This window comes from Thamnophis sirtalis, unplaced genomic scaffold (genome assembly GCF_051295495.1).
Source record: "Thamnophis sirtalis isolate CommonGarterSnake01/CBP01778 unplaced genomic scaffold, rThaSir2_p1.2 scaffold_1, whole genome shotgun sequence".
NCBI lineage: Eukaryota > Metazoa > Chordata > Lepidosauria > Squamata > Natricidae > Thamnophis > Thamnophis sirtalis.
The window spans coordinates 70130762-70149725 of record NW_028261381.1 but is presented as its reverse complement, the minus strand read 5'-3'; the positions used below and the strand labels follow the sequence as shown (position 1 = coordinate 70149725).

Below are 18964 nucleotides of genomic sequence, written 5' to 3'. Positions count from 1 at the left end.
ATGGTGTTGGCCTCCTGAACCATGGCGGAGGGGCATTTATGCCCTCCCTGGCCTCTGAAGCCTTTCCTTGAGCCTCCAGGAGAGCGAAAACAGCCTCTCCAGGCTCCAGAAACCCCCTGGAACTTCTGGTAGGCCTGTTGTTTGCTCTCCCCAAGCCTCTGTGTGTACCCTGCACTTACCTGCATCCAAAACAGGCCAGAGGGGAACTCCTGGGAGGGGAGGGGAGGAGTGGGTGGGGCCAGCCAAGAGTGGGATTTGTGGGTTCTCCAAACTGTACAGAATCTTAGCTAGAGGTTCTCCCGAATCCCTGTGAACCCCCAGCAGCCCACCCCTGCCTCCTTTCCAGGAGCAGTGACTCTGGTACCATTAATGTCAGGTGCAGACAACTAGAACACAGTCCCCAGAATTAGATAAAGAGGTTTTTTTTTTGTTAACTGTTCTCAAAAATCTCAATAAATGCCAGGCTTTTCTTGGGAATACCTGATATAGCCCTAAAAATGTCTCATATGTTTCCTCCCTACCCAATAGAATCCAAGCTAGCATATCATTAAACTCCCACTTTTCAGGCCTTCTTTCTTTCAGCCATCTACTACACTTTTCCTACTGCATTTGTTAATTAAAACCCCAAAATGTGGGTCATTGAGTAGCTTCCAAGCCATCCTTGCCAAAATAAGAGACTACCACCAATTCTCTCTATCAGTATATCTTTCCTCCATCTCTATACTTTTGGCTGCCCTACATCCTACCTTGCAAGATGGCAATCATGCCCAGAACTACACAGCATGCCCAGAACGATTTTAAGTCATTTTTTTTTAAAGTCATTTATTAAGATTTATAGGCCGCCCTTTTCCCTGAGGGGACTCAGGGCGGCTTACAATCACAAGAGAGGGGGGTGCAGTATCAAAAAACAAAACAAAATGTGAACAAAGAAAAATAATAAAACACAACTTTCATTCAGCAATCAACACTCGGGCGGGTGAATTGGGAACCTATCCCCAGGCCTGCTGGGAGAGCCAGATCTTGAGGGCTGCGCGGAAGGTCTGGATGGTGGTGAGGGTACGGATCTCAACGGGGAGATCGTTCCACAGGGTCGGAGCTGCAACAGAAAAGGCTCTCCTCCGTGTAGTCGCCAGTCGGCATTGACTGGCAGATGGAATTCAGAGGAGGCCCAGTCTGTGCGATCTAATTGGTCGAAGGGAGGTAATCGGCAGAAGGCGGTCTCTCAAGTACCCAGATCCACTACCATGGAGTGCTTTAAAGGTGGTCATCAGTACCCTGAAGCGCACCCGGAGACCAACAGGTAGCCAGTGCAGCTCGCGGAGGACGGGTGTAACGTGGGCGAACTGCGGTGCGCCCACTATCACTCGCGCGGCTGCATTCTGGACTAACTGTAGTCGCCGGATGCACTTCAAGGGCAACCCCATGTAGAGCCCATTGCAGTATTCCAGCCTAGAGATCACAAGGGCTCGAGTGACTGTTGCGAGAGCCTCCCGGTCTAGGTAGGGCCGCAACTGGCGGACCAGGCGAACCTGGGCAAATGCCCCCCTGGTCACAGGTGACAAATGGTGTTCTAAAGTCAGCTGTGGATCCAGGAGGACTCCCAAATTGCGAACCCTGTCTGAGGGGCATATAATTTCACACCCCAGCCTGAGAGTTGGAATACAAGGCCAATTATTGGGAGGGAAAAACACAAGCCACTCGGTCTTGTCGGAATTGAGTGCAAGCTTGTTCACACCCATCCAGACCCTAACAGCCTCCTAAGGGGACTCCTAAGTTGCGGACCCTATCTGAGGGGTATAAAATTTGACCCCCCCAGCCTAAGTGTTGGAACATTAGCCAAATTGTTGGGAGGGAAGCACAACAGCCACTCGGTCTTGTCCGGGTTGAGTACCAGTTTGTTAGCGCTCATCCAGTTCTTAACGGCCTCAAGACCCTGGTTCATCACGTCCACCGCTTCATTGAGTTGGCACGGGGCGGACAGATACAGTTGCGTATCGTCCGCATATTGGTGGTATTTTATCCCGTGCCTCTGAATGATCTCGCCCAGCGGTTTCATGTATATGTTAAATAGTAGGGGGGATAAGACCAAACCCTGCGGCACCCCACATGTTAGGGGCCTCAGGGACGATCTCTGCCCCCCGACCAACACCGACTGTGACCTGTCCGAGAGGTAGGAGGAGAACCACTGCAAAACAGTGCCTCCCACTCCCACCTCCCGCAGTCGTCGCAGAAGGATACCATGGTCGATGGTATCGAAAGCCGCTGAGAGGTCAAGGAGAACCAGGATGGACGCATATCCTCCATCTCTGGCCCTCCAGAGATCATCGGTCAATGCGACCAAAGCGGTTTCTGTGCTGTAACCAGGTCTGAAGCCAGACTGGAAGGGGTCAAGATAACTAATTCAGATTCAGCAAGTGCCAGTAAGCATTTGTTCCCTGGGCTACTTACACACTCAGTTCCCAGCACCAACTTTTCCCTTTTGCACCCAGAACCTCCCTGCATTTCCTCTTTCCTTTTCAGACACAGCTTCTTAGTAAATATATGGCTAAAACTGCACCATCTTCAGAAAGGTTTGTGAAGAGAATGCAGCCTTAGCTGCTTGGAAAATTAGGAGGGGAAGGCTGGCAAAGAGAGACCATTGGCTGGTTAGACCAAGACCAACTGACAGGGATTAAGGCAACCGGGAAGCCACTCAATTCTGGGGAGGCTAAAAAGGCGCCCTGCTGAAATTCAAGAAGGATTTTCAACTACAGAGGATTTTCAGCTCCAGAATGCAGGCAAAGCTTCCAATCTGGGGCAGTTCGGAAGATACTTGATTTAGACAATTTAGAAAATGACTGTAGAGAGGCAGTTCAGATACCACACATAATCATGTTTCATTCAATAACTATAAAACTACATTCAAGACTTCTTTTCAAAAGATAACTGTAATTTTTCATATTCTGCTCTGCAGGCTTGCAAGAGATATCAATGAATCCTGCAGCAGGCATCTTGCAGAAATACTCAGGAAAAAACAGAGTTTGAGAGCATTGGGTTTGTCCCTCAAGAACACAAATGACAAATCAATGTAGGTGCTGTGTAGTGGACTCAAACATCCAGACTGTACAATAGAGATGCTTCAGGAAGTGATTTTTTCCTCCTTTCTGTTTATAATGTGCAACTGTCTTCTTATGCTTAATATTCTGGAAAGACGTCCAGGGAGAGGCAGTTCCGTTTCCATACATAATTACGCTCCTTTTGGTTGTACATGCTTGCGTTTCAAGAAATAATTGTGATTCTTTTTTTACTCTTCTCTGCAGACTTGATGTCTTTTCCTTGCTTGGGGGGGTTACTTCAGCCACAGTGCCGGGTGCAAGGGGCTAGGATTGGCCGCCCACAAAGGACCTCCTCGGGCTTGCTTTGCTGAACACAGGGGCAACTGACACTAGTTTGAGCGGCCGCGGCCAGCACAAACTACCATCAGTCGCTGCGTGCTCATCAAAACAAGTCTGGGGAGGTCCTTTGCAGGCGGCCAGTTCTAGCCACCTGCAAAGGACTTCCCCACATTTGCTTTGACAGAAATCACTGCGCAGCAGTTAGAAACTGCTGCACGGGGTTTTCTTGCCACATGTGCGGCCGCGCAGCCACGCACCTTAGAGGGAACAGTGCTCCTAAGCCTCTAATGGTGACCCTATTGTCTTTTGCTGGGGTCATAATTTTTCACCTCAGAGACACTTGCATTCCTGGCATCCTTTTTTCTCTTCGGTTTTTACAGTCTTTTGGACAATATCCAGTATTCCCATAGTTCCTACAGTTATAACAACTACAAGTTTCTCTGACGTCCCAATGCCTTCCTTTTGGGCAGGAGCTAAGAAGCCTTTCACATTTCTCTCTTCTGGCTCCTTAAGGTTCTTACTTTCTGGGCAGACTTCCTTATTCTTCTTTCTCCTTCTGCATCTTCCCTTCTAATATCCCTCTGGTGTTTTGTTCCCATGTAGTCCTCTGCCAATCCAACTGCCTTTTGACCAGATTCTGGGTTGTGCCCAAAATCTCAATATAGTAAGGAATATCTATAGAAACTGTTCTAAAATTACTTCCTCTGCCGCTTTTTCTTTCCTCCTTTCATCTGGCTTCAACCATTTCCTACAGTAGTAACAGAACTTAGACGTATATACAGCTCCATAGAGTTTACAGCCCTTTCTAAATAGTTTACAGAATCAGCATATTGCTCCCAACAATCTGGCTCTTCATTTTACTGAACCAGGAAGTATGGAAGGCTGAGTCAACCTTGAACTGGTCAGTAAAGTGTAGAGAGTATCATTATATCTGTATAGGATTCTCTCTTTCACGTGGGAGTACATTTCTAGAGGGAGGCGCTGTCCCTTCTACCTTTCCCATGCCCAGCAACCCTTTCCTGGCACTACAATTCTGCAGGAGGTTATCAAGCAAACAAACAGGAAAGAACATTAAGTGAAGCAGCAGGTGTGTATTTTCACTTAACCTTTGTGGAGGAAAGGCATTTTCAAGGCTTGCACAGCCCTGTTATTTGATATGGCCGATTAAATAGACCTGCTGTGAAACTTTTCCTATTTTGAAGCAGCTGTCTCAGGACCCTACAGAAAAAAACATGACTCACATAAAATGCTACAAGGAGGAAGGAAGGGGCACATTTGAAAACAAGACCTGTGAAAGATAACAACCATATCCGTTTGTTTACAATTTCAGGACCAATTTAGCTTTGAGACTCCCGTTTTTCACTTTGGAAAAGTAAGTCTGATATCCTAAGTGCTTAAATATGGGAAGATTGGATTGTGTGATATGTATTTGTGTGATAAGAGTCTTCTCTGGAGGAGCCAATGCTTTGCAAAAAAACATGCAGCCTTTTAGAAAGACTTTGCACAGTAATTTATGTGGGGAGGAAACGTCACCACAAAGGAAAGAGGCCCTTCAGCTGAGCTTGAAATGGGTCTGGCAATGGAGGGTTTCTGATCTCCACCATAAGCCTGAAGATTTTTCAGAAATTTTGCTTGGAGATCACAAGGCCTCTCTCTTTTTACCTCCCTCCATGCTTTATCTTCATGTAATTTGTCTCTGTTTTGGCTTTTCCGTTCCTCTCCCTTAGGAGTGCAGTAATCCCCATCTCCATCATGGCTTTGTTACTCTCTTTCTTTTAGCTGCATCTGTTTGAAGGAGAGACAAAAATATTGCTTTTGCATTTTAGTAAAAGAGAGGGCTTGTTTAGAAAAATATATAAATTTTTGCTGAGATATAAAATGGAAGATGAAGTTGTCAAAGAAATAATGATAAGGTGGGCAAAACACTTTGGGTATAATATAAAGCTAGAAAAATGGGGGGAAACTTTGGGAAATAAATTTGAAACTGAACCATGTCTGTGGCATACAAGGAAAACCAGTACGAGATGTTTTATAGATGGCACCTCCCTCCTGCAAGGCTTGCAAAGATGTTCCCAAATATATCACTGACATGTTGGAAGTGCAAAAAAGCATACGGGACTTATTACCATACATGGTGGACAGGGAAGGAGGGAGTAGGAGCTTTGCAGAGGATTTGTGTCTGTCTATTGTTCTATCATTCCTTTGGCTCAGGAAAATCATTTCCTTCCAGATGTATACATTTGCTGATGTTTCTTATTTTGACAGCATTGTCCTCCATATTTCACTGAATTACAAAGGCCGTGGCAACTTCAGTTGATTGCCTTAGGGAGAAAAATGCATCTCTGTAAAACTGTCCCATTGTTGGACTTCTATGTGTTAGATGGCATAAGTTGTGCTTTGAATGTGTTCCCTAGTTTCAGGTGCAGAACAAACCACATGCATTTTCCATTAATACTTGTAATGTTTATTTTAATTTCAGATCAGATATAAACCATAGTTGACATGACCAACCTTGTTTCTTTACAATATATACATATGGAGGAAAGTAGGTGACGAGAAATTTGGAGAACTTAAATGGTATCTAGAAAAAAACTATGATGAAAAACAAAACATTTTGAGATATCAGTTGGAGAATATCAATAGAGGAGAAGTATCAGACCAGATGATTAGAATTATGGAGAAGATGTTGGTCCAAAATTGTGCATTGCTGCTCTTAAAAAGTCACTTTTTTCAGTGCCGTTGTAACTTTGAACAATCACTAAGAGAACTTTGAGTCGAGGACTACCTGTCTTACCTGACCTGTCTATGATCCTGGCACATTGCCTCAAACACATCAGGCACTTCCCCATTGGTCCACTGGAGGGCGAAAGTCATGGCTGGCTTTCCAGAGGAAGCTGCGAAGAAACTGACATCACAAACAATTGCTGCTCTAGGATGCTGTACTTGCTCTGCTTAACAGCCAAGGCTCTCCCTTCTTCCTCCCATGACATCACAAACAATTTCAGCTCTAGGATGTCACATTCGCTCTCCTTAACGGGCCAGGCATTCCAGAGTTATGCTGGAACACACGCACACACTCACAGACACACACACACCAGGGGTGTTTTACCCCCCACTCCAGTATTTGTTTCCAGGGGGCAAGTCATCTGTGTACCAAGTTTGGTTGAAATTGCTCAAGCCATTCCAGAGTTATGCTGGAATAAATATATATACACATACATGTGTGTCTATGTGTATGTATGTATATGTATGTATGTACTGTATATACATAAATACATATATATACATAAGCATACATACATACATACAGCCTTTTTATATACAGTAAAATAAATGAATAAATAAATAAAACATAAATAATATAATATATAATATAATTATATATCAAGTATTTATAAAACTTTCGACTTCAAGGAGTAGATTCAGAGGATGCTTTACTGAGTAACTAAATCTCCCCACAGGAGCCAAACCAACAGCTTCCCACCTCAATCCCTATCCTAGCCCAATGCTTGAGAGTAAAGCCACCTCTGGACCTCCTGAAGGCTAAAATAATGGGGATCTCTTGGATTTCAAGTTGAAGGCTACTTTAAAGGTACTTTAAAGGTTGGCCAAACCATTGAAGTCCCATCAAGGCAACCTTTAAGGGAGAGGATGTGGAGTACCCTTACCCTATCTACCCATGTAGGATAGGCAGCTACGTATTAAGAGAGGTGGTCCTGCAAATCACTCTGTCCTGCAGGGTTTTGAGGTTCATAACCTGGAAAGCAACTGGGAGCCAGTGCAGTTCATGCGGCAGGGGTGTTTTATTTCTTTATTTTTATTTATGAAATATGTTTGCTGCTCATCTCACCACAAATTACTGAGGTGAATAACAGGGCCCCTAAAACTGCAGGTGGTGCTGCATTCTGAAGCAGCTGCAGCCTCTGGATAGTCTTCAAAGGAAGCCTCATGTAGAGCGGATTCCAGTAATTCAAATGGGAGGCATGAGTGATTGTGAGAAAGGCTTTTTATTCTCCATCATGGCCCTTAGGTTAGGTTTAGGTTTATTAGATTTATATGCTGCCCTTCTCCCAAGGACTCAGGGCGGCATACAACCTTAAAAGAAATACATAATACAAAAGTTTAAAAAAATAGCATATCCCAAACCAAATTAAAATTGACAATGACATTTTTTTAAAAAAAATTAAAATTAACAGTGATCAATAATTTATTTTGTTTTGTTCAGGCCAGGCTGGCTTGCTGGAAAAGTCAACTTTTTAGGGCATATCAGAAGGACCGGAGGTCAGGAATTATATGAAGCTCCAGGGGCAGCTCATTCCAGAGGGAAAGCGCTCCCACAGAGAAGGCTCTCCCCCTGGGGGTCACTAGCCGACACTGTCTGGCCGACGGCACCCTGAAGAGGCCAACTCTGTGGGATTGCACTGGACGATGGGAGGCTACCAGTGGCAGTAGGTAGTCTCACAGGTACCCTGGGCCTAAGCCATGGAGCACTTTAAAGGTCATAATTAGTACCTTGAATCACACCCGGAAGACAACCGGCAACCAGTGCAGGCCGCCTAAAAGGGGTGTAACATGGGAGCACCTAGGTGCCCCCATGATAACCCACGCAGCCGCCATCTGGACCAATTGAAGCTTACGGGTGCTCTTCAAGGGCAGCCCCATGTAGAGAGTGTTACAGTAGTCCAGGCAAGAAAGGACGAGGGCATGAGTGACTGTGCATAGAGCATCCCAATCCAGGAAGGGGTGCAACTGACGTACCAGGCGAACCTGGTAAAAGGTCCCCCTGGTCACGGCCGTCAGGTGTTCTTCTAAACTAAGCTGCGTATCCAGGAGGACTCCTATATTGCGGGCCTTCTCTGAGGGGGCTAAAATTTCTCCCCCTATCATCAAAGATGGAACAAGATGCACAAATTGGGATGACGGAAACCACAGCCACTCCATCTTGGAAGGATTGAGCTTGAGCCTGTTCCTCCCCATCCACATCCGCACAGCCTTTAGGCATTGGGACATCACGTCGAGGGCATCGTTTGGGTGGTTTGGGGTAGAGATGAAAAGTTGGGTATCATCAGCATATTGATGATACCATACCCCAAAACCACGGATGATCTCACCCAGTGGTTTCATATATATTTTGAACAGGATGGGTGAGAGAACCGACCTCTGGGGCACCCCACAAGTGACGCGCCTCAGGGTCGATCCCTGCCCTCCAGTCAACACAAACTGCGACCGATTCGACAGGTAGGAGAACCACCGTAAAACGGTGCCCCCCACTCCCAACCCCTCGAGTCGTCGCAGTAGGATACCATGGTCGATGGTATCGAAAGCTGCTGAGAGGTCTAATAGGACCAGGACAGAGGAGCAGCCCCTGTCCCAGGCCCACCAAAGATCATCGACCAACGCGACCAATGCCATCTCCGTGCTGTATCCGGGCCTGAAACCTGACTGAAACGGATCCAGGTAGACAGCTTCATCCAGGGACTGGGGAAGCTGACATGCTACCGCATTCTCAACAACCTTCGGTACAAAGCGAAGGTTGGAGACCAGATGATAGTTGGCTAAAGAAGCTGGGTCCAGGGAAGGCTTCTTAAGGAGGGGCCTCACCACCGCCTCCTTCAAGGCGGTGGAAAAGAATCCCTCTCTCAACAAAGCGTTGGTAATCGCCTGGAGGCAGCCTTGTGTCACCTCCCGGGAAGCCGAGACTAACCAAGAGGGACACGGGTCCAGCACACAAGTGGCAGCACTGAGTCTCCCCATAATCCTGTCCATGCCCTCGGAGGTCACAGGATCAAACTCATCCCAGATAGTCTCCACAAAATTCATCCCCATCGACTCGCCCGAATCTACCCAGTCAGAATCCAAGCCTGTCCGGATCTGAGCGATTTTATCCTGCAGATACTGAACAAATTCTTCAGCCCTACCCTGCAAGGTGTCTTTCCCAGCTCCTTGGTTAAGTAAGGAGCAGTTCACCCTAAACAGGGCGGCTGGGCAGTTATCTGCGGACGCGATAAGAGCGGAAAAATGTTGCCGTTTTGCCGCTTTTATCGCCACTAAGTAGGATTTAATATGAATTCTTACTAGTGTTCGATCAGATTCGGACCAGCTGGTCCTCCAACCACTCTCTAGGCGTTTTTTCTGGCGTTTCATCTCCCAGAGCTCCTCGGTAAACCAGGGAGCTACCCGGGATCGACACCGGGTCAGAGGCCGCAAAGGCACAACATGATCCAAAGCCCCAGTGGTCGCTCTATCCCAGGCTTCCACTAGGGCTTTGGTCGAGTTGTGAGCAAGGGATTCAGGAAAAGTCCCAAGCTCCATCAGGAACCTTTCAGGGCCCATCGGGTGCCTGGGGTGGAACCATCTAGTCAGTTCCACCTCTCTGCGGTGAGGGGTAGCAGTATGGAAGTCAAGCCTGATGAGGAAATGATCCGACCATGACAAGGGTTGGATAAAAATATCCCCTAAATCTAGATCATTCATCCACTGCCCAGAGACAAAAATCAGCATGCGTCCCACATTATGGGTGGGGTCTTGAATTAACTGAGTTACGTCCATAGCCGTCATGGAAGCCATGAACTCCCGAGCTGACTCAGATGTCTCGCCAATGGAAGGCAGATTGAAATCCCCCAGGATCATAAGCCTGGGAAAATCAACCGCCACTCTAGCTAACATATCCAGCAACTCCGGCAGGGCCGATGAAACGTAACAGGGAGACAGGTATGTAACAAAAAGGCCCACCTGAACTCCAAGGCCCCATTTCACAAAAAGGGACTCACACCCACCTATCTGAGGCACAGTGGCCTCCTGAGGTCTGAGACTTTCCCTAATAACCACCGCCACCCCGCCACCCCTGTCCTGGGCTCTTGACTGGTGAAACGCCCAGAAGCCTGGTGGGCATAATTCACTAAGGGGAACACCACCCTCATGGCCCAACCAGGTCTCTGTAATGCACGCCAGGTCCACTCTACCCGCTTGTATGAGGTCGTAAATGAGGGGAGCCTTATGTACCATAGACCTGGCGTTAAGCGACACCAGCCGGAGACCAGGGTCCTGTAATCCCGAGCACCCAGAGGTGTGAGAAGGGTGATGAGGGTTGGAATGCGTGATCGCTCTTAAACAGCGGACCCGCGTCCCCCGAACATAATTTGGCCCTTGGCCCCCACCATATCTGCCTCTCCCACAAACAGTAGAAATGGTAAACGCCCCAATGGAATGGCTTAATGACTCCCCCAGAATCCCAATCCTTCCCAGCACTCCTGACCCGCGCCCATTAGTTAGCTCTGGTCTGTGCCCTGGCAGACTCCCCCCCAAGCCTGTCTGAGCAATCAACCCCCCCCCCCGCCCTCCCCTTAAAATTTGATTTGAAAACCCCTGTAAAAAAAACCTAAGAAGTCTTTTCTTTGCATGCCACCTCTCGGGATTCCAAGATCCATCATTAAGGAAGCATCTTGATAGGCAAGAAGGCCATTCCTGGGAAAGGGGGAGTTTGGATTTGGATTTGGATTTATTGCATTTATATGCCGCCCTATTCCCGGAGGGACTCAGGGCGGCTCACAAATCAGGTAGGGAATACAAACAAGGGGAAAACATCAAACAGACAACTACAAAAGAGTTTAAAAACAAACAACAACCGCACATTTCCCGAAGGGAATAAAGTTCTGTCGCAGTATAGCATAGAGGAGAATGTGGCATCAACCAAATGGGATGACATCATGGGGAGATGGAACGAGGAGATGACATGTCCACGGGGGGCGGGGGTAGCCGACAGTGTTCAAGGGGGGTAGCGGGAGGCTGCTGCTGGGCACATCCACGCCAGCTGCAGAGATCCCAAGCCGGGCGACCCACCGCCAATGTTCCCTCTAATTTTTTTTCAGTGTGAGCGGAAAAGTATAGTGTTTGAGCGGCATATTTTCATGCCTGAGCACCTGAATTTTTTTCACAGATGTCACCTAAGACAACAACAAAATCAGTATTATTTGAAACTCAAAGTTATGTTTATTCAAGGTACCCTTAAGATCCCCCCCACCTTAAGATTCCCCTTCTATTAAATCTATTTTGCATCATTTGTACTAACACCACATTTGTTTCCAACTTCCAAGTCCAGTTTAAGATACACTGCTAGCATTAGGCTTTAACATATAAACAGCTTGGGATCATGCTATCTGAAGGGCCTCTCCTTCAGACAGCTTGATAGATGGCTATAGATAGTCCACCAAATTTTAAGCTGAACAAGTGTAGGTCCTGATTTCTGATAGATCAGAGAGAGATGGGCAAGCAGGTGGCCTATAACTAAGTTTTTGTTAACTTTAAAAAGATGTTACATCAGACTACAATACAAGTAATTAAATGAAGACTAAAATAAGTGTTTTGGCATATTGAGCTTTTTATATTCCTTTCTTATATTTCTTCCTTAGTTGAGAACTTGCTCCTCAGCTTACTTACGCATTAACTGTTTGTTGCTTTTATGGTTTATTCATTCACTGCTCCATCTTCAGTTTTTTTTCACAGGGGGCAGGGCTGCCCCTGCCTCCACTAGAATAACTGCTGCCTCCTCCTCCTCCAACAGCAGATAGGCCGGTGATGGGAGTTAAAACACTCCTTTGGCCATAAGTGCAGGCAGGCTGCCAATCTGAACTTTGATCATGTGACTGGGGGCCTGTAATGGTTTTAACTTATCTTTGTTGCTGGTGTTAAATAAATTCCACCAATTGTTAGCCAAGGAGCCACTCTAATCCAAGTGATTCTGTCCCTCTTATTGGGACTAGCGGAATTATCTACAGATCACTCCAGGTTTGCCTTTGTTCTGAGTCCACTGAAAGAAGAGGCTACTGAAAGGGATATGCTCCTTATTGAAGGCAAAAATCAATTGCTGAATTATTACCCATATTTCAAGCAAAGATTTGTGATGAACTGGAAAGAACAACAACAGTGATTTGGGAAATTCACAAACTAAAGAAAGGTCATTGCAGAGTTGGTATTTATATATTGGATTTCCAGACATTGTCAGGGATATGGAATGGAATAAACTTGCTTTGACCAATTTTGGAAGAGACTTGCTGACAAATTGAGAAATGAGTTATTGGGTAGTCCACTCAGCCTGATCCGGGAAAATCTTCTCGACAGGCAGAGGAGACGCCCATTAGTGGCCCAACTAAAGCTCCGAGAGCCGGAACAAGCAAGCACGGAGATAAACGGAAAACTTACAATGTATTGGATTGGTAAAGAGCGTAATTTCTACCCCAAACTAAACTCACCAAAACAGCTTTGCCAAGAAAGGAGACGTCCAAAAGTAGGAGGGAGGGGATTATTACTCCTTTGGAAGTGGGGAGTGAAAGGTCGGAGCAGATTACACATCCGTTTGAAGTGAAAGTGAAACAGCCTCCCGCTTCCCGTTGCGCATGCAAGACGCTCATGGTGGGAAGAGGGTCGGTGGGGGTCAGAGGGGCGGCGAGCGCTTCGTGGCTCCCGGGGTTGGGGGAGCCTCACTGCTCGTAAAATCTTCGCCTGGGGGCATCGCCAACAGCTGCTTCCTGCGGCTCAGGAGGTCAACGCTCTCCCCGCTGCTGCTTGGCCTCAATGCGCCGAGCAGCCAGATAGAAAGGGCAAATAGAGGTGGCATCGCATGCCCGTTGCCAGCAGGCAAAAAGTGGCCACCGCGAGTGGGGAGACTGATCCCCATCAGCAACCTTGCCACCCAGGCTCAGCAGATAGGCGGTACGCGATGGGAATACGCTCCACACACGGGCCAAGGACAAGAGCCACGAAGGGATAGAGATGACCAGCAGCAACCTACTCTCCAAACACAACCAAAAGACTAGAAGACCTCCAAACCCCTTCCAAATCTGTTATTGTATAAGATTGTATAAGCAGGCGGGCTGATGGGGAGGTCCTTTGAGGGCGGCCAGTTCCAGCCGCCTGCAAAGGACTTCCCCACGTTTGCTTTGAAAGAAATCTCTGCGCGGGAGTTCAAAAGTCCTGCGCGGGGTTTTCTTGCCATGTGCGCGGCCGTGCAGCTGCGCACCTTAGAGGGAACAGTGCCCACCGCCACTGCTGCTGAGCACACCCACGCCGGCTTCAGAGACCCCAGGCTGGGTGTTCCGATGACCACACCCACGCCAGCTGTGTTCAAGGGGGGTAGCGGGAAGTTGGTGCTGTGCCCATCCATGCCGGCTGCAGAGATCCCAAGCCAGGCATCCCGCTGTCGCCACTGACCGCACTCACGTCAGCAGCCGCTGATGCTCTTCATTCTCCTCTCACCGCCAGCCGCCCCCTTTCACTCACGATGTTCCGACTACGAAGCAGTAAATCGCAGCTCAAGGGTATCCCCGAGGTCCCAGGAAGTTCTCATAGCTAGACCTGGAACCAACGATGGAATAGATTACCCCTGCAAGCCCCCGAGAAGGACAATCATCTCCCCGAAGCTCTCCTCAAACACGACAGGACACCATCTTGGGCAAGCGCACAGAGTTTACAGCTTCCAGTCACTGCCAACACCTGGGCATCTATGTTCAGAGATATTCATAACTTTTTAATATCCCTTCATTTTAAAAGAATAAGCAAATAATAGAATTGCAACTCCATATTGCATCTATAGGAAAATTATGAATTCAGCAATTTTAGTAAACTGCTAATGCACATATACCTAAGCATATATTTCACCTTTTTTCACCCACCAAAATCAAGAGACTCTCAGAGGATTAAAATTTCAATAGTAAAATGTTCTTAATATAAATTATTTTATCTAACAATAAGTAATAATAGAACTATGGTAAAATCGTAATATTGGGCTCTGAGAGGCTAGCCAGATAAATCAAAGAAAGGTAGGGGCATTCCTAACATGCAGGCATGAAAAACTTTATGAGAAAGCTTTGCAGATTATCTAACTCAGGAAAAAAAAGGTTTCAGACCAATTTAAAGTATATTGGGATATCAAGCGTGGAAAAAATATTCTTCTAAAGGAATAGTTTTTGAAGTGGTACAGGAGGAAATCCTCTGAAAAAGAATGGAAATCCAAATTTTGAAATCATACTAAACAACTGGGAAATGTGTGCTAAATTAAAGTTATTTTTTTATTACAAGTTAAATGGACTAGAAAACCAAATAACAACAGGTGAAGCAAATAACTATATGACTGATTATGAAGATACAAGTAGTCCTCGGATTATTATTACGATATTTGCTTAGCAACTGTTAGAACTTTCAACAGATTCCCCCCACCCCCCCAAAAAACCCATATTTATAACCCAGTTCCAAAGTTCTGACAGATTCCCCCACCCAATCACATGACTGCATTCTGGGCACTTGCTATCCCCCATTTATGCCATTTGAAGTATCACATGATCACATGGCTGTGATTTCTGATATTTTTGCTAAAAACTGGTGTTTACTTCTGCTTTTGAGCAGAAATGTCCCATAGGGATAATGAGCACAATGTTTGCTTAACAGCTGCTGCAAAAAACATTTGTAAAATTGGGTCTGGTCACATGGTGACCCACTTTATGACCGTCTTGAGTTACGACTTAATGGGTGGGGTCTATTACAGTCATAAGTCAAGGATTGAAGTAGTGGCTTTCTTCTGCCTTGTTGTTGGGTTGGAATAACACGTGTACTTTTGAAAGTGAAACAAAGTCCTTTTCATCTTCATTAAGCATAGGATTATTCCTGTTACTATTCACTGCAGAGTGGTAAGTCTAAACAGTACATTATTTAACATGGGCCAGTAGCTTTTCAGGCTAGATGCTTATAGGAGGCGTTTGTGAATGGGCACATGCAGAAACCTCTAGTGATCAGACCTCCAGACTGTTCCTGTAGCAAAAGCCAGCCTAAAGGAAAGTGTTTTCTTGTATTTTATTTAAGCAATGAAGGGTTGGCAAACAGAGATTTCTCATCACTCACTGTCGGCTGTAACTTGACTGTAGTAACGCTGTTACCAGTGATGGGATTCAGCTGGTTTTCACTGGTTCAAGCAAACCAGTTGTTAAATTACACACACACACACACACACACACACACACACACACACAAAATCAAAGTGGATCCTGGGTGCTGCGCTGCAATGAAGAAATGGGCAGCAGAGCAGCCGGCATGAGGAAGGAAAAGGCTGCTTTCCGTCTCTCTCTCTCTCTCTCTCTCTCTCTCTCTGTGTGTGTGTGTGTGTGTGTGTGTAATAATTTGCCTGACCAAACTAACCCTGCAGTCTCCCTTACATTTGGCCCAGCTTTGATCGTATTGCCAACTTAATTTGTCGCCCCTCTCACTTTTGCCCGCAGACCGATCAACACCTCATTCACACGGCTCCACAGGGAGGGGAGAATCCCTCTACTTCCCCCCAATTATTCACCTTTGCATGCAAGCTCTTGGGAGCATCAACTCCTTGTTTCTATAGTAGCCCCTTCCTTGTTCCTCAAAAACCTTGTGTAATGACCTGGGACATGGAACGAAAGCAACACAGCCAGAGAACAGGTCTAACTCTCTTTTATTGTTCCACTGTTGCCCCCACCCCGCAAATCCCCACATTTATTACAAGTCCTGGAGTAAAGCTTTCACATGCACTTTCAACAGCCTCTGGCTGCAAGTAGTCCACTAAGCAAGGTTTGCAAAGCAGTAATCAGGGCCAGAAATCCAATAAGCAAGGTTTGCAAAGCCGTAACCAAGGCAAGAAGTCCATTTAGCAAGGTTAGCAAAACAATAACCAGAGCAAGAAGTTCAGCAAAGTAAGCAAACCGGGCAAGTCCCACAAGACAGAGCACAATAATCTCCAGATGTTGGCAAGTGCACACGAGGCTCCTCAGATTCAATGCCATTATATGCAAAAAATATACCATATATACTCGAGTATAGGCCGACCCGAATATAAGCCGAGGCACCTAATTTTACCACAAAAACTGGAAAAGTTATTGACTCGAGTATAAGCCTAGGGTGGGAAATGCAGCAGCTACCGGTAAATTTCAAAAATAAAAATAGATACCAATAATGTTTTTGAATATTTATTTCAAAGAAAAACAGTAAACTAGCTCTGTAAGTGGAAAAGAGGGTCAATAAAAACAATATGGTATCAACAATAACTTTAAAAGTACAAAAACCTTAGCTCATTCAGCAACCAAGCTAAAACACAAGAGTTAAAATGTCCCGTGCAGCCGCGGGAGCGATGTCCCGCCTCCTATGACACACGGCACAGTGATTCCTATCATTGGATCACTGTACCAGAGGAGGTGGGACATCGCTATGTGGCTGCTTGCCATAACAAGGAGGAGGTGGGACATCGTTGCAGAGCGGCAGGAGGGGGAGGAAGGGAAATCGTAAGACAGCCCTGCATTACATTAGAACGTGAGGAGGGGGGATGGTGCGGTGCGCGCTGCGTGGCAAACTGACACAGAGGGAGGGGAAACTCACAGGGGTGCCGGGCCATTCACGAGCGTCACCCAGTGGCATGGCCCCGCCCCTTTTTCTCCTCCATTTTGGGCAAAATTTTCACTGACTCGAGTATAAGCCGAGGCGGCTTTTTTCAGCCCCAAAAGTGGGCTGAAAAACTTGGCTTATACTTGAGTATATACGGTATATGGAAAAATATAGAAATACCCACAAAAGAGGAATTGATTGTGAAGATGGTAGAATTTACAGAAATGGCTAAATTGACTTGTTTGATTAGGGAGAGAACAACAATCACTGTATAAAAAATGGAAATTCCCTTACAGACTTTTTGCTGAAAATGGATAAAAATGAACTTATGATTATTGATTAGAAAGGGCTGTACAGTATATGGGGAAAAGTATATTAAACTAGTTTAAAACAAATAAGTACCTTGTTATGGAATGTGTAATATAATGCTTTTGTGAATGACCTATCTAGTTTAATTTGAAAATAGAAAATATTGTTCACATCAAGCTTCATTTCCATAAAATGTTACTTTAATTTTAATTTTAGATATAATCCATCATAATTGAAATGAACAACACTGAGAGAGATCATCTTTACATAGCATTGAATAATATTCTTGAGGATGAGTTTGAAGAATTTAAATGGAGGCTAAAATTTATTCACTATAATGGAAAGGAAAACATTCCTACAGCTCTATTGGAGAAAGCTAAGCGATTAGAAGTTATAGATTTTCTGATTCAATATTATGAAAAAGATGCTGTTGATGTGTGTATCAATGTCCTTCAAAAAAGCAATATAAATGATATTGCTAAAAATCTTAAAGAAATGCAACAGAAAGGTAAGTAAATCCAATGTATTTACATGGATTAGAAGTTCTCTTCATGTAAGATCAACTGGAAATAAATGATGATTGTGGTTTGTTTTCCACTGAATGTTGTTCAGATTTGTTGTTGACTAGGATTGGCAGTGACTCCCTGAGATTTCAGAGTGGGGCTTTCTTTCTAGCCTGGGATCCCATGTATTGACCCTCAATTTGGCATTTATCTATCACTGTCAAATAAATGAGATGCCAAGTTAAAGAGAAACAAGTTAGTCCATTGGTTTAAATTTCAGGAGATCCTTAAAGGCTGAGTTTTAGTCCATGCTTTTTCTAATGTGCTTCCTGACATTATACAATATTATGATATTTCATGGGTGATGATGCTATTGTTGCTATTAGGGAAGCAAGCAGGGCATGTAATGTTGGGTGAAGCTAGAGAACAAAGAAAGCAACATTCTCTTGCAGTAGCCCCAAATGAAAAGGAATTGAGATATTTAGATCCCCAAATATCTAAAATGCCCTGAGTACATTTCTATAATTGGGATGCCAAATTAGGGAGTGAAGAAGTGTCCCAGAACCAGTCGTAATCCCAAGAAGAAACCCTATTTGCATCTTTCTGCAACCCATGGGGATGCTTTAGTTTGCCTGGTGTCCTGTTGGATGGCACTAGACTGGTCTCTTTAATAATAGCAGCCTTCTTGAAGGAGGGCACAACCCACCCAACCCCTGAAGAGCTGTCCAAAGATCTAGAGGGGTTGCAATTTCATCCAACTACTTAGGCCAGAAAATAAGAGAATAAAAAGTTCATTTTAAATGTTATCCAAGATGTCGGCTTTGATAAAGACATACCTTAATTGGAAAATAAACTGTGAAGGGTTATAACACAGGGAAACACCCACCCAACAGCTCAAAGGCCTCACTGGAATAGAAATATAGAGGTGAAGAGTGCAAAAGGAATTAGGAGCCACTGAAAACTCAAACTAGCATCTTGATTTGCAAAAGAAGGAAATCAAAGATGAAGAGATGGCTCAAATTTAATTTAACAGCAGGCAATTGAGGCGAAATAATTTTTCTCCTTCCTGATAGGGGAAGCTTTGCTATATAAAAAAAACAAAATTCCTGATGTTTCCTTATTGGTAACCTCATTTCAAACTCTACAATATGCTGTTTCTCTGCTTCACTCAGTCTTCAGCTCTGGTGCATGTGGATCCCTCACCAAATTCTCCCACACTCAGTCACCCACTGCGTATTGCAGAAGTCAGCTAGTCCTTTGATCCAATTAGACTTAAGGAAGTAGCTGGGCTCCTTGGGAAGATTCAATTGTGTCCTCTTTTGCAATCATGTCCTTCCTGGTTAGTAAAGGCCTCCCAGGAGACCACGTATAGCTGAATCCAGCAAA

The 18964-nt window shown here is 45.3% G+C and overlaps 2 protein-coding genes across 4 annotated transcripts in view; one reads left to right on the top strand and one right to left on the bottom strand.

Annotated features, from left to right (window-relative positions):
• LOC106543641 (NACHT, LRR and PYD domains-containing protein 12-like) overlaps positions 1 to 18964 on the top strand; it is a 59950-nt gene that overhangs the window by 16733 nt on the left and 24253 nt on the right. For 2 of the 3 annotated variants that reach the window (XM_087715685.1, XM_087715673.1), the window contains exon 3: positions 17292 to 17583. In XM_087715685.1, coding sequence (XP_087571811.1) covers positions 17313 to 17583 — 271 coding nt within the window. In that variant the 5' untranslated portion in view covers positions 17292 to 17312. Of the gene's footprint in view, positions 1 to 3968; positions 4747 to 17291; positions 17584 to 18964 lie in introns of those variants that run through there. The other variant, XM_087715677.1, reaches the window with a different exon arrangement.
• On the bottom strand, positions 6961 to 13533 carry LOC148049541 (uncharacterized). The gene is made up of 3 exons (XM_087703956.1): positions 13436 to 13533; positions 9552 to 10584; positions 6961 to 7011 (listed from the first exon to the last, which is right to left on the bottom strand). Exons 1-3 carry the CDS (start codon positions 13531 to 13533, stop codon positions 6961 to 6963), a joined length of 1182 nt encoding a protein of 393 aa, XP_087560082.1.

Coding starts and splice junctions, on each gene's coding strand:
- LOC148049541 (XM_087703956.1), bottom strand. CDS start 13,533: ATGGATGGGCACAGCACCAACTTCCCGCTACCCCCCTTGAACACAGCT. Junction 10,585..13,435: donor CTGGGGTCTCTGAAGCCGGC/GTGGGTGTGCTC, acceptor GGAGTCATTAAG/CCATTCCATTGGGGCGTTTA. Junction 7,012..9,551: donor TGACCCGGTGTCGATCCCGG/GTAGCTCCCTGG, acceptor TCTCCCTTAAAG/GTTGCCTTGATGGGACTTCA.